This window comes from Epinephelus moara, chromosome 10 (assembly GCF_006386435.1).
Source record: "Epinephelus moara isolate mb chromosome 10, YSFRI_EMoa_1.0, whole genome shotgun sequence".
In the NCBI taxonomy this organism is placed as follows: Eukaryota; Metazoa; Chordata; class Actinopteri; order Perciformes; family Serranidae; genus Epinephelus; species Epinephelus moara.
In genome coordinates, this window is record NC_065515.1 from 26,870,245 (window position 1) to 26,885,913 (window position 15,669).

At 41.7% G+C, this 15,669-nt stretch overlaps 1 protein-coding gene across 2 annotated transcripts in view; it reads right to left on the reverse strand.

Moving 5' to 3' along the window:
* Positions 1-15,669, reverse strand: part of LOC126396746 (collagen alpha-1(XXIV) chain) — a 115,334-nt gene that overhangs the window by 36,948 nt on the left and 62,717 nt on the right. For both annotated transcript variants that reach the window (XM_050055027.1, XM_050055026.1), the window contains exons 20-25: positions 11,790-11,843; positions 11,648-11,701; positions 10,877-10,921; positions 10,666-10,719; positions 4,323-4,367; positions 1,184-1,237 (exon numbers count right to left, since the gene is read on the reverse strand). In XM_050055027.1, the coding sequence (XP_049910984.1) occupies positions 1,184-1,237; positions 4,323-4,367; positions 10,666-10,719; positions 10,877-10,921; positions 11,648-11,701; positions 11,790-11,843 (306 nt within the window). The remainder of the gene's footprint in view (positions 1-1,183; positions 1,238-4,322; positions 4,368-10,665; positions 10,720-10,876; positions 10,922-11,647; positions 11,702-11,789; positions 11,844-15,669) is intronic.

The window sequence follows — 15,669 nt, forward strand, 5'->3', positions numbered from 1 at the left end:
GGAGAGCAGCTTCTGAAGTGCAGAAGGTTAGATTGACAGCTGGCTGAGTGGAGTTTAAAGCGAGCAGGTACTTTGAAACCCAGTTGGTGGCACGGTGTGTTAAAAGCAAAGGTAACTCCGGGTGAGCAGTAAAGTTACCTATATCTGCACTCTAACCCCTCCAACACTTGTGTCAGTGACACTTAAATCCTCCTTGAACTGTCTAACATTCATGACTGCACAAGTACACTTCCAGTTGTTGTACTTCTATCAAACATTGAGCAGAATAGTTTTAAGGCTCTGTATTGGAAACAAAAGTCTAAATCAGAGGATGGCGTTGAATTAAATACATATAATGTGAAAGGAATTTGTGGGCTGTCAGGGTATGGCTGGTGCTGACAGATTGAACCAGGAGGAGAATTTTGCGTAAGAGGAGGCGGAGGACAAGCAAGAGTCTGACAAGCAGACGGCTTCCCATGACAAGAACATGTTCTGACACACAGGGGGCTTCTGGATGGGAAGGAAAGTGAGCAGGTTAAGGTTGACAGAGGGAGCAATGGAGATGGAAAACCAGGGGTGTTTACCATGGGACTGTCAATAATCAACACCCAGTCTGCTGGTGAAATCAATTCACCTGAGCAGGAAGGCTGCAGAGCCGGTTGTAACATTTTCTTTTAAGCTGAGGAGCAATAAGAGCCAACCATGGAGAAAGCCTCAGGGCCTCTCCAGATTGCATCATGAGTATTTTTACATGGCTTATACCTGTGAGGTGCTATCCCCTCTCATGTTTTATGACTGCTATGCAGTAGTGTATATTAAAATATGTCAACGCCACACGTGTCTAATGACACCAATCGGGAACAAAAAAACTTTGAAGCTTCTGACAAATGGTGACAGGCCAATTAGTCTAAACAGGTTTGTCAACTACTAAATGTGTAATTTTCTCCCGAATTAACTTTTAAATTGCTCGCTTCAGAAGAGGGGCGGAGGGGTGAGAGGCAGTAATGGTGACATGGCTTAGACTATATGGTTACTGATGTGGATGTGTGAGAGTGTTGAGTATCTATCTAAACATGTGTTCAGGGCCCCTCTGGGGCCTCAAGCCATAGCTGCTTAACACAGCCCAAATTACAGGTCCCTGCCACTGACGAGCAACCAGCTGATGCTGACTGACAGCCTAATGACAGAGAAGCACACTTCTTACCTTTTCACCAGGAACTCCCACCACCCCAGCAATCCCAATCAGGCCGATCGGACCCTGGAGAAGAGAGAATGGTTCAAAACAAAAACATTGGGAGAAAGTACGTCAGTGTGAGGACCTAATCTTTATCCATCTAAGGGTTATTTCCTAACTTGTTATGGCACCTGGAGTGCAAAGGTTATAGATTATAATGTAGTAAGAATCCTGCAGGGTGATCTTGGAAGAGCAAGGCTCTTCTAAGTTCAATTTTCACTTTTTTATTCAACAAGGATTTACTACAACAAGGTTGCAACCTTGATATTTTCTTTTTTTTCTTTTTTTGTGAATCATGGAGCTAAGCTATATTGTCAGGCATGAAGCTAGAGTAACATATTTCTTGGGCGCAGTATCAATGATTGGGAATTACTGCGGGCATGGTTGTATCACAGCATAAAGTAACTCAATACAGATGGCCCCACAAAGACACACTACTTAGTAAAGGAGTCCTCATGGGGAAAACACTAGCTAATGTAAATATGAGAGTTATCGGAGGAGCATAACCACTTCCAGATCAGTCGTCTGGGACAGGGGCTGTGGTTTGGACCAGTGCCAGCTTCTCAACTGGAGAATCTATAGCTCCAGACCACCAGTAAGTCTTATGGATGGCTGGGTAGACATTCAGCCAGAAAAGGCAAATGAGCTTTTTTAAACCCGGTCATTGTGTTATTTTTACTAAAACAGTAAAACAAAATGTGTCTGTGTGAAAATAGTAAAAGTATATAAAGTGGCCAATTAAGCAAATAACATACACTTATTACAAACCAGACCAAAGCCACAATACTGCAAGTACACAGCACCACGGCGTGTGCACTAAGCTACCGGCACACTACAAGCTACCAGAACATCTGAACCGAACTGAATTACAATGTTACTGTAATAATTCATACAACTGCCCAATTGCAGACCGTAGTCTCACTTCTGGCCATCCACAAAAGCCAGCGCGGTCAGACTGCGGCTCTCTTTGGTTGTGAGGGCCAATTTTTATTACTGCGCTTCCTCGTCTCAGAATAATATATTCACATAGTTAAAAGGTTACAGCATTCTGACTGCCATTCTTGCTTCTGTCACATAATCATATAGTACATGTTCTTGCTCTTGTTACTTTTATTGATTTCTTTTTTTGTATCCTAAATGTGTCTACAGAATGAGAGGGGAAGCAATAGTCAGGGTGAGAAACAGACTAAAAGAAACCAAAAGTAACATAACAGATTGACAAAGTGAGTGCAACAAAGTGAAGGACAAGAAACAGACCACTAAGTTAAACACAATAAGATTTTGTTCCATTTGCTTTTCCCTAACTCAGCTAAAAGAGCTGTCAGCCTCAAAGTGTTACTCATGTATCATCACCTAAAGAGTATTATCCTGCTGGAAGCAAGTAAAGCAGTTGAGCGACGGATTAGTAGCAGAGTGCCTGTGAGGGGTTGCAGCCTGCAGGCATGGGAACGGGAGCTCTAAATTGACCTCAAATCCTTTAATTGGGACACGAAGTGGGACAATGTGGTACCCTGTATCATTCAACACAAGGAAATGGTTTTAAAAGGGTTTCCATATGACAGGGCCTTGACGTGGGAGCTTTTACAGTACTATTTTGAGGGCGATCTGGTTTCTCTGACTCAGCTTGGGTTACAAAGCACTGGTATAGCCATTAACCTTACAGTTTGGAAAGAAATACAGCGCAAGTCACTTACGGTTACGAGTATTAAGGTTGTCCCTCACACGTGGCTCTTTATCACACACATATTTCAGTACACACTGAGTCACTGACATGAAAATCAAAGCACAGAAGTTGACATGTGAGCTACATTTCAAAGCACACCTGTGGCTGCCTTTGGTAATTGAGGTCTGATACATGCTTTATTAGCTGTGGACTGGATGACGACTTAAAAATGGAACACGAGGTAGTCAATCTAAATTGGTTAAAATACACTACACTGTAAAAACCTCCAGTAAAATTTCACTGGACACAGTTTATAGGGGGCCACATGGTGATGCAGGGGTACTCTGTGAAGACAGGCGGCCCACAGCCTCCCTGCACCGACCCTAGGCTAACCTGCACTAGTCAACAACAGTCTTTCTCACACATCACTAACACATCTAATTTATTTGGAAAGTGATGTAATGGCATTCATTAGAGACTCCATATGTTTTAGAGGTTTTTTTTGTTTTTTTCTCAGCGTAGCCCCATGGCTCCTCCTTGGCTTCAAAGGCCCCCTCTACTCAGTAAGTGCTTAATCCCTCTCATATGTGCACTGCAGCAACACAGTCCAACACGGCCCGCTTGGTTGCCTCCACTATGCACAGAATGCAAATATTAACATTAAGGGGCCTCCGGGAAGGATGGACATACTTTGGATGTTCAGAGCAGTTGTGTGCTTTAACAAAGTAGAAACAAGTCCCAACAATTCTCTTAAGTTTTTGTGCCGGGTATAAAGCATTAACTGAAGCATGAAACACAAAGACAGACATATCAAAGTGTGACTTTGCAGTTAATTGGTACATTTAGAAACAATCCTAACACAGATGTTTTGGGACACTTGCAAAGCCACTTAATGGATAAAGCCCAACATCTTTTTGGCACAACATTTTCCACTTAAGCTAATATATTTTGATAACTTGCGCCCTAAGTATGATTCAACAACAGCTTTGAGCCATAAACAAATGTGCAACCAAACTGAGGTGACTTTCACAGAGGATCTCTGATCGGTGCTCCTTCTGTCCTACTGTGGTGTTCTGCCAATTTCATGATGAGAACACTATTTAGTGGTGGGATAGGATCCAACTTTCTCTCAACATTAAAAGGGGGTCAGGAAAACAGCAAGACATTAGAAAATGCTCCTGTAACTTCCTCCATGTTTGACACACTGGAAGACCTAACTCACTAATGCATGGAGGCCTTGCGTCATCATCATAATGCAACATGTACATTAATCTTTAAGCAAACTATTAAAACATTTGAGGACAGGAACTCAAGCTAATAAAAGCCACAGCATTGACTCCACAATGACACACTCTAAGAGAGATTTAATGAGAAGCTACTAATTGGCAGCAGGATGACTGTTAATTAATGTCATTTCAGTATGTTACAACTGCGAAAGCAACTTACTTGTGGTCCGATTTTTCCAACATTTCCCATGTCCCCTTTCTCTCCCTGCAAACAGAAAAGATCAAAGGGTGTGTTGGTTAGCTTCTTGTAATTAAAGATATCTTTGTTACCATCCTGCCCTGCTACTGGCACAGGACTCACAGGATATTACAAGTGTCAAAAGGAACATGCACGCACACGCACACACACACACACACACACACACACACACACACACTGCATGGGTCTGTGAATAATTCTGTGTTGCTTCTCATTGTGGTTTGCCAATATGTATGATGATAGCTCTGGAAGAAATCATTTTCCATCCTAATTAAGAGCATGTTTACAGCACAGTAAGTCTGGGCTTGCAGTATGTGGGTCACAAACATGGATACTGAGGTAAGCACTACAAAAATAATTTAGAATAATAAAATCTTGCGACACATGATACCATGATCATGGCATTGCAATTGAGGTGAGTATAAATGCCAATTACAGTCAATAAAACAGGGTGAGGATCAAGTCTGGTATGCTGTGGTTTGCTCAAGTGAAAACTGAGAACAAACAGTTTAATAATCTAAACCAGGAGTACAAGCCATAAGCAAGATGGCATAGTAGTGCCATTGTAGGTTAAAACAAATACAGAGCTGGGAGAGGAGGGTAACTGTCAGACAAAAAACTCTGAATTTCAGAGATTAAAGTGGTAAATTTGTGGGAAAAATTAAAATATTCTTTGAGATTTATAAAGTCAGAAATTTCCAAGAAAAAAAAGTCAGAAATTAAAGTCACAAATTTACAAGAAAAGGTTTTGAAAAACAACTTTTTTTTTTCTTTTTTTTAATGTCTACGAACCACCACACAAGGTTGGATCAACCTCATCACACCCAAGACACAACCAGTAAACCTGGATTCCCAGCAAACACTGAGATGTGGAATAACCGTTGTTTGAACATCCAGTCAAGACATCTCGTTATGGTTAAAAAAATAGTTACTAAATAAAAACTGTGCCAATGTCTGGAACGCTGTCTGGCCATCAGCTGGACATCTTTCCTAGGTCAAAATATGACGTTAACACACACGGGCCTATTCAGCTTTTTTGCTTGAGCTTTTGTACACAGTACACATTCAGCTGTATACATCCTAAAATCTAGAAATGAGTCAACTAAGTCTAAAAATAACATTTGACTCACACAGCACACATACCCAGGCCCCATGAGTGAAAGTCCTGTGCTTGACCCATTCGTCTACCACGACTTTTACCCTGTGTGGACTCTGTCACTCTCTTTACCGCATCACCTGACTTTCTGACAGAGAAGTTTGGAAGGCATTATTCTTGTAATTTTAGGACTTTAATCTCAGAAAATATTCAAGTTTTTTCTTCTAAATTTACGACTTTAATCTTGGAAATGCTGAGTTTACTTTACATTACCCCCCACTTTTCCAACTTCATATTTCCATTTATTTTACCTACATTGGCCCTAATATGCTGTTGTGCATAAAACTGTCAGTGTCCTAAACACAGAAGTATTTAATCCTGGTCTCTCTTTTTTTTTTTTTTTTTTAAATCACGGCTCTTGAACAGGGTGAATGGCAAGCATCTAATGAGATAAAAAACAAACAAACAAAAAATAATAATAATAAAAAGCCCAGTACAACATATCATACAAAAACAATAGATCAGTATCTAATTTCTCATGTCAACTGATATCAACCAGAGCATGTGAGCGGAGCGGACCGGGTGAAAATTTCCACTCCTCGCTCGCAGACCTGTCACTTTGCGCCGCTCATCCGCTCTGCTTGGTTCTGCGCATCCTTCGCTCCGCTCCGGTCCACTCCATCATAAATTTTATCCCGCTCCACTCGCTCACCACTCCACTGAAAAACACTGCGTCGNGCTTGGTTCTGCGCATCCTTCGCTCCGCTCCGGTCCACTCCATCATAAATTTTATCCCGCTCCACTCGCTCACCACTCCACTGAAAAACACTGCGTCGTACTACCCTAACCTGTAATCTTCTATTCACAAATAAAACATGAGCTTGGTAGATTCGATTCTGTCTTTCCCCAGGCTACGTAATTTCATTTCATTTAAAAAATACCACAACCCAACTCAACTAAGACATAAAGGTAATATTTCGTTTTTAAGCCGACAAAAACAGTGAGACCATAGGTTATTAATTTAAAACGTTTTATTTTTAAACCAAGAGAGACAAAACTGAGAAAACTGAGCAGAACTAGAGCTCCCAAAATTGTCGTCAATCTTCTAAAAGACCTGAGCAGCCAGAATCACAGTTTACTCCATAGTTTTGAAAGAAAATAGTGTGGGTGTGCACAGGTGCAAAGATGCATTCTGGGTGGGGCATGAGCGACCAGAGCGAAATTGGAGTGAGAGATAAGGCTCCACTCCACCTTTTAAAAAATAGCCACTCCTCGCTCAACACAAAATCCTTCCGCACCCTGCTCAGCTCCACTCCAGCTCCACTCCACTCACATGCTATGATATCAACATGAGCTAGGATGTTGATTCTAAATAGTTCAACTGTAATACAAACATGAAACACAGCTAAGCCTCGCACAAACGCTCTGCATACCTTTCACAGACACATTAAAAATTGGACATGAACCGACTGAGGTCTGTACCAAAAACACAGTATGTGAGATGAGGTGTCTTGATGTGGTATGCCCTCAGTATGGGATGATTAAGGGTTTACAGTTTACCATACGTAATAAACTAAGCACAAAAAGTAAGGAAATTTGTGTTTGGTAGATCATTTCTTTGCTGCTTCTTGGCAATAAATCTTATACCGTTGGAAAGCCTGTTTATTTCCCTTTTAAATGGTGCCACATTTGAAAGGAACATACATTTGTGGGATGAGCAGCAGAGCTGAGTATGTGGGTTGCGCCCATGAAAAATTAGTCATCTTCTGTACCAATGCCAAACGGCTTTTTTTGCTGTTGGCATGGACTCGTTTTGAGTTTCTGGTACCCCTGTGTGAGCATGGGCCCTGCTACAGTGGTCAGTTGGTGTCTGCTCCAAGAATCAGCATGCCATGTTTAACTGATCTGGATAGGGACCATGCGATGGCAACTTCAAGCTGGTGTTCCGCAAAACCAAGTTGCGGCATTACTTAGAGTGAGCCCTAGTACCATCTGCGAACTGAAGGCCAAGTTCCATATAACCGGGAATGTCATAGACAGGCCGCGAAGTGGGCATCCCAAGAAAACAGCACCCCTAAGGAAACCATTCCCTCATCCTGTCAGCACTTAGGAACTGTAGGCAGTCTTCTACAGATTTGCAGACTGCATGCAGCCAATCTCTGGTTTCATAGGGCTTCCAGGAGGCCTGCCATGACTGCCCTTCACCGTCAGGGCTGATGTCGGCAACACGTGCACTGGAAACTGAACATGTGGAGGAACATTATGTTCAGCAATGAGTCCAGATTGCGTTGGATCGTAGGGTCATAGTGTGAAGATGACGCAGAGAACACTTTGCTGATTGCTGCATTGACAGAGTAACATCTTTTGGTATTGGCAGTGTGATGGTGTGGGGCAGCATCTCCCTCACTGGAAAAACGAGGCTTGTCATCATTGGAGGCAATCTCAATGCAGAGAGATATCGAGATGAAATTCTGAAACCAGTGGCAATCGCATATCTCCACAGTCTGGGACCAAACTCTATCCTCCAAGATGACAATGCTCACCCCAAAAGACCGGGGTTTATCAGGGACTACCTCCAGAATTTGGGAGTGGCGAGGACAGAACGGCCTGCCAGCAGCCTGACCTCAACCCCATTTAACACTCGTGGGTAGAGCTGGGCATTATCCACATTTTGTTACCGTTAAACCTTCCCCACATTTTCCCGGGGTATACAGTATTACCGTGACTACTTAAAAATCACTTTGAAGGGCTCAGAGGGAGTCGCCAAAATGTCGGCTTGTGCCTATACCGTTCAGAAACAGAATAGCAAACATTACATAGGCCTAAGAATACTGAAAAATAACAACATGTACAACATTAACAACTTTTATTAACAATTATTAGCCTAAAAAAAAAAAAAAAAAAAGTGCAAATGCAGCAGTCAACCAAACGGAATGAAATAACAACAAATTGTCTGTGGGCTACAGCCCACTTCCAAAAAAGTAACAATAAATAACCAAGGCAGTAACGATAATGTGTGCTGTGCAGCGTATCCTCAGACCGCGACGGGTACTGTCCGATGGTTTATTTTTAGAACCTATCAACATAAATCAAATAAATTAAAAGCACAGATCTACAGCATCCAGTACTAGGGCTTATCAAATAATAAACCAGAACAATAATTAACAAGGCATGACTGAAAATGGGCATATATAATCCTATCCTGAGATGGCAACGGAAAATACTGTTCGTTGGTTTATTTTTAGAGCCTACCTTTAGTTTGAAAAGTTCACCCTCTCAAAGTCCGAGCTTTTTTGTCCGTCAGAACAGGCTACTTCTATGGTTCGGGTTGCACTACTCCCTCCTCCACTGGACCTGCTGCTGCTGCTTGCAGAAGTTGTGTTTTTCTTTTTGCAACCAACTGGCTTGATGCGCGGCTCGCTATTTTTTCTTCTCTTTCTCACGTCCGAGCTGTCACGTGACGATGTCACACCCAAAAACTTTATCAAATGCCCTCTCCCAGCCTACTATTAGTTTTAAATTGTAATAGTATTAAATTGAAAACTCAGCCACACATACATAGGTGCTGGACAAGCACTCATTATTTAGGCATTAAATAAATAATATTTAATATTATATCAGGCCCCTATTGGCCTATATGCGCAGCAGATTTTTTTTAATGACAGTGATGAAACTGATGTTGCTATTTTTAAATACCGCAGGATACCTTATTACCGTATTATCGCCCAACCCTACTTGTGGGATAAGCTTGGGTGTGCTGTTCGTGCCAGAGTGACCAACACCACCACGTTGGCTGACTTGCAACAAATGCTGGTTGAAGAATGGGATGCCATCCCACAGCAGTGTGTGACCAAACTGGTGACCAGCATGAGGAGGAGGTGCTAGGCAGTAAGTAATGACTTTTATTTAAACACAGAATAAACAGAAACTGGAGCTGACAACGATGTTCAGATAATAGTTTATTCTTTGGACTCAGAGCCCACGCACAGTCTCTGGGTACAGGGGCCCACAGGTAGGTGAAAAGAGGACACACACACACAAGGCAGTGTGAGGTGTCTCAAAGATAGTCTCTGAGCTGCAGCAGGAAACTGACAAGCAGGTGGGAACACGCTGAAACGTCAGCAGCAAAACACCACACAGCCACAGGCAGACGGAAACCAGAGACGCTGAGGCAGAACTCGTGGTCAGGGACAGAAGGCTGGTGAGTTTACCGGGAAACAGACGACGTAGAGAGATCAGAGGCAGGCAAGTTCGATAACAGGAGATCAGGCAGGTAAGGAGTGCTGGAAAGTCTTGCATGAGTTTGAAGAACAATCTGGCAAAGAGTGTGTGCTGGAGAGGTTTAAATACCAGGCTGATAGGCTGATGAGCTGCAGCTGTGGGGGCAGTTGAGAGAAGCTGTCTTGGTGAAGGGGGCATGGGTGGCTAGCAGGGTGCAGGTGAATGGAAATTTACCAGAAGAAGGTGAGGGAGAGAAGCATACTATGACAGTGCATGCTTCTTGTTTAATTGCCAATATGTCTTGTTTCTTCAGACTTCAATCATCCAATCCACCAAACAACACCAAACAAGAGTCAACAGCAAAAAAAAAAAAAGAAAAAAAAAAAGCTGTTTGGCAGTGGCAGAGAAGATTTGACAAATTTTTCATGGGCGCAACCCATATACTCAGCTCTGCTGCTCATCCCACAAATGCATGTTCCTTACAAATGTGGCACCATTTAAAAGGGAAATAAACAGGCTTTCCACCGGTATAAGATTTATTGCCAAGAAGCACACAAATTTCCTTACCTTTTGCGCTCAGTTTATTTTCAACGCATGCTGAATGAGAAAAACTGACGGTGAAAAATACCTTAATTTATTCCTTCTCAAGCAAAAAAATGAAAATCAAGACATTAAAAGTATTGATTTACGTTTTTCTTCTTAGGACATGAACATGAGCATTAGCCATCAACTTGGACAGGTTATGTTGAGTTATGCAATTCAGTTGCACTCAGCCTTCAACCAAAACCAGTGTGCATTCTTTCAGAGACAAATTTGATGGGATTAGGTTGATACTGTGATCAGTGATTGAGTCAACATTTAACACATTTCTGTACTCCACAATCTAAAATTGAAATAGTCAAAAATAAATACATCTATATAATGATAACAAAGTCACAGTAAAGTTGTGACTCTACAGTTACTTAATTAAAAAAAACATAGACTCACCTTTAAACCCTCGGGGCCAGGTTCGCCTATGTAGCCTTTCCTTCCAGGTCTTCCCTATAACGACAGACAAGACACACAAAACATGAACACACACACGATGATCTAAAGATAGCAAAGCTCATAGTGTATTTATCAGCAGAATTCTCAGTTTGTGTGCACGTGTTTCTGTGTGTATTTTTGTATACAAATATGTGAATCTCAGAGTTCTTACAGTGGGGCCAGCGCTGCCAGGTGGGCCAATTGGTCCTTCATCACCCTACAGAAACACAGTATAGTTCATCATACACAAATATTTGCAAACATAAACACACACAAACACATACTCACATAGACACAGCAGAGTCCAACAGACAAATAAATACAGCTGGCACACCAAACAACAAGAAATGCACACACAATAACGTCATCATTCCAGCTGCATGAAATCAATCATTTTGTGCTTGTCCTCATGTACAGTGCTTCAGAAAATGTACTTTTGACACCTGCTTTCAGGTGTCAACCTGCTTTGTCTCTGTTCTCTATCTGACTGAGGTGAAATCAGGAAAGTGTGTGTAAGAGAAAAGTATATTGGCCAAGTAAACCTCTGTCAATAGTTGCCACTTCAATACTGTACCATTCAGCACAAGAGAAAAGAGTAGCTGTTTGTTTCACACCTTCCAAAGGCTTCTGTTCCTTTTTTCCAGGGCTGGAAAACTTTCAGCCTTGTTTTTATAAGCACCCAATGATGAATCATGACTTCACCTTGTGGAACATGCCCCGAGAGATATGGCAGAGGAAAAAAAAAAACTCCCACTAGGATCTAAGCTGCAACTGTTTGAGATATGACTAGATTCTAAATGAGAAGCACTGTGTTAGTTAATCCTGCCTCAGACCACTGATCCAATGGAAATCCCTCGATGAGCTATATTTTCCACATTTCTGTATCAGTAAGTCAAGAACCGAGCAGATGTGTGAACTTAAGTTGGGTGTTGAATTATCTCACCTGTGTTCCTTGTGGCCCTAGCGGACCTTGGGGCCCTCTGGCACCCTGCAAACCCTGAAACACAGCCGAATGCATAAATTCAGTTGGATAAATTTAGTGCATGGATGGATGGAGAGAGAGCAAGGGAGAGATGCTGTTGTACCTTTGGTCCAGGTGGACCATTGGGCCCTGGTACTCCAATGTCCCCAGGAAATCCCTTGCAAAAACAGGAATGAGAAATTAGTATTATATGTAACTATTATTTCGTTGGCCATGAATCACATGAGTAATTGGTTGAGTTTGATCCCAAATATTGATAATTCATTGCATCTGTGTGTACATTACAGGAGGGGTGGGATTACACTGCATTTTAAATGGCAGGTATAAAGTAGGTCTATTTATATATGGATGTACTACAGCAGCTCCTCTTTGCAAAAAACTAAAGGCATCCTGCATAAAACTTATCAGACAGACAGAGGGGTGATGCCTTTCTTCAGTGTATGGACACGCTTACAGTAAACTGATGTAAAGATAGTGATGGATTGCTACTGAGCTGATAGAAGCTGAATACCTTCAGGCACGCCTGCCATGACATAATCACTATTCCGGATAAAACATGCCTGTTAGCTTTGGCCTGTGACCTACGGCCATGTTGGACCCCTGACTCTCAGCTTGTCTTTGACATTTCCCATGCTTTTCACATACTCTGATGCATCAGCAATGACCTCTTTGACAAAAGGTGAGGTATACTTCATCCAAACCACAGACGTGCTGGAGGGAGATGCCAGAACAGGGAAAGCAAGGGACAAAAGATTGCTGCTGTTTTGATGCAACAGCGTTACAAAGTTTTGGAACAGGTTAGACAACTTGATTGGTGTTTCCATTGTCCATCCTCAGAAAATATGCCACCTTTTATGTGGATGTTTAATCAGTGTAAGTGTAGTTGTTAAAAGCATTAAATTACTCAGTGTGAACTATACTGACTGAGAGAGCTGAGTTTGCAGCTGCAACATCTGTTGTTTGACATGACAGTGATGTAGTTGGAGGTAAGGAGGAACTACAGTACAGGCTATTTCAGCTTGGATTTCTAATCTCTGCCTCTGGGTAGCCAGGGACTGTTTTGGCTGACTGGGATATTTAGCCATATTTATTCAAGGCAGAGTATACAGCCAAAGAAACGCAGCAGAGAGAAGCCAAGGCTGCAGCTGCATTAGCTGTGTAAGAGGATATGGATCACGCACAACTCATCTTGGTTCATGTTAGGGGTGAGAATCAACATAGACCCCACGATACGATATCATCACAATACTTAAGTCCCAATACAATACTATTGAAATTTTTAATATTTTTGTAATATGCTGAGTATTGTGATGACATATATTGCAAATCATTACCGTTTTTTAACAGCAAATTATGTCCCCAAAGAAAAACTTTGTCAATGTCAGCACCTGTTTTATCCAATAAGAATAAGTTTTCATAAAAATATTAATACTTGGAGTCTGTGTATCAATACAAAATTGCCATACAAAATATTCCAATACTATGCTGTATCGATAGAACTTGGCTTTCTTGGTCAACATAGCATGCACTGAGGAATTTATTGCTTTAGTTGACTACATGTACCATCAATACTGATTTGACATCCAAATGAAAGCTGGCAAATTTTCCCTTAACATTTCCTATTAATATAAAAACACAATAACACAAACACAATAAAAAAATTAAACTTTCAATATTTTAACAACAGGACTACAAGTCTTAGGTCATCATAGGCCCCCCATAGGCCGCAATTATCATTACACTACACAACACTGTTAAATGGAATGGATACTGACTGACATGTTGTACAAACATAATGACTGATTTTACTACAGATAGAAACCCATAGACAGTATAAAGTAAGGGACGTAGCTACTGTAGATCTGACTCATAGACTGTAGCGACGGCTTGTGTACAGCCTGTCACTCAAGCCAATCTGCCCTTAAATATGCTGAAGGGGTCTATGGGGACTGACTCACTTTTGAGGCCAGCCTCAAGTGATGATTCACAGAACTGCAGTTTTTGGCACTTTCGTGTCGGCTTCATTTCTCAGCCCTGGAAGTTGCCACATTATATCTCAAAATCACACTACTGGCCATTTTAAGTGAATGGAGATTCAGCAAATGTCATGGCAAATCTGGTAGTATTACTGGCCTGTTTGATTATCACATGTTAATTATACGAGTTGAGTTTTTGATGTAAGAGTGGCAAGTGAAGAAAATATCACATTATCATTTGTCCTCTTTTAGTCTTTACTAATGCTCTTCTTACTATTGATAATACAAAATCAACTGGTGCGGATGATTTAGATGCCTTCTTTCTTGAACTTTCAGTGCCACTAATTGCATAATGCATAACTCATATATTCAACTTGACTATCTCCACTGGAATAATCTGCAGCCTTGAAGACAGCATATGTCCTTCCTTTACATAAAGGAGGTGATAAGAGCGATACAAATAACAATCACCCTATTTCCTAATTATGTTACCTGGCTAAAATTTTGGAATCCCTGGTAAATAATCAGCTAAGATCCTATCTCTCTTTGTTTTCTGTACTCACTCCCAATCAGTCTGGCTTTAGGCCTATGCACAGTACCATATCTGCAACCTCCCTGGTTCTAAATGACATTTCACTCGCCCTGGATAGGAAAATATCTTGTGCTGCATTGTTTATAGACTTGTCTAAAGCATTTGACATAGTTGACCATTTATTACTTTTATTAAAAAAAAAAACTCCTATTGGTTTTGATTCTGTCAGCTGCCTGTGGTTTGAAAACTAGCTCTCTAATAGACTATAATGTGTAAAGATGGGTGGTGTTCAAACCACTCCGGGGTTTTTTCGGACCTAATTGTATTGCAGCGTTTTGCACAGCGGCGACCAGATCTTTGCTCTCAAACCACAAAAAAAATGTGATGGCACAACAGTCTCCTTCAGTACATTATTCTATGCTTTCTTTTGATTTTCACATTGGCTAGTCATCCTGTTTAATTTGTCTTCTGATTAAATCGGAACCGTTGAAACAAGGTGTAGGAAGCCTCTGCAAGTAATTGGTTGCTGGCAGACACTCTGTGCTGCAATAAAATGGTTAATCAGCAGTGCCGTGCACTGTAGAGCCGATGCGCTGCTGGTTCTGTCGGCCTGAATGGAATATAATGTCTATAGCCTTACTGTTGTGTGTACAGCCTTATAGACTGAGCTGAGTAGTGATGCGCGGGTCGACCCGTAACCCGCGGAACCCGCAAATGGGCCTGCGGGCCGGGCAGCAGTGATCGTCTGTTAAATCGGTCTGTAAATGATATTTTGACATTATTGGCTATTAGTGTCATGGCATCCGAAGGTACTGATGCATTGAGCAGGTGACAGTCCGCGGTCATTTTCAAAAGACACTTGTGTCACGCACTCCAAAAGAAACTTGTTGAAACTTTAAACAATAATTTATTGTACAAAACAGGGGAAACAAACGTTGACAAAAACGGTTCCATAATTCATATTATACAACAGTTAGTTCCGGCCCTGCAATCTGATTGGTCGAGAGACAGTAAAACCGTGACGCTATTGGAGTACAACATCACGGTTATTTCACTGCGTATGTATCACTCCTGGACAAGTATTTAAACAAACTTCCACCAGATGCAAATGCCCTTTATCTGAAGCCCAGGATGACAGCAGCTCACACAGACAATATCTGGTACACTAAAGCTCCGCTGGGAATAAACTCACTCGCACAGATGCTGCCGAAGATGTGTAAGAGGCGGGGACAACAGTTATCTACACCAATCACAGCCTCAGGGCGACTGCCATACAGAAGCTGTCAGATGCGGGTCTTGAAGCTAGGGAGATCATGACAGTGAGTGGGCCCAGGTATGATGTTGTTTTAACGTAGCCTATGTGTAAAGTTAGTCTTCTAATTAGGAGTCGGGCCCTAAAATATAACGTTTGTCTTGCAGGTCTGAGAGCTCGTTAAAAAGCTACTGGAAGCCATCCATGGAGAGCAGGAAACGAT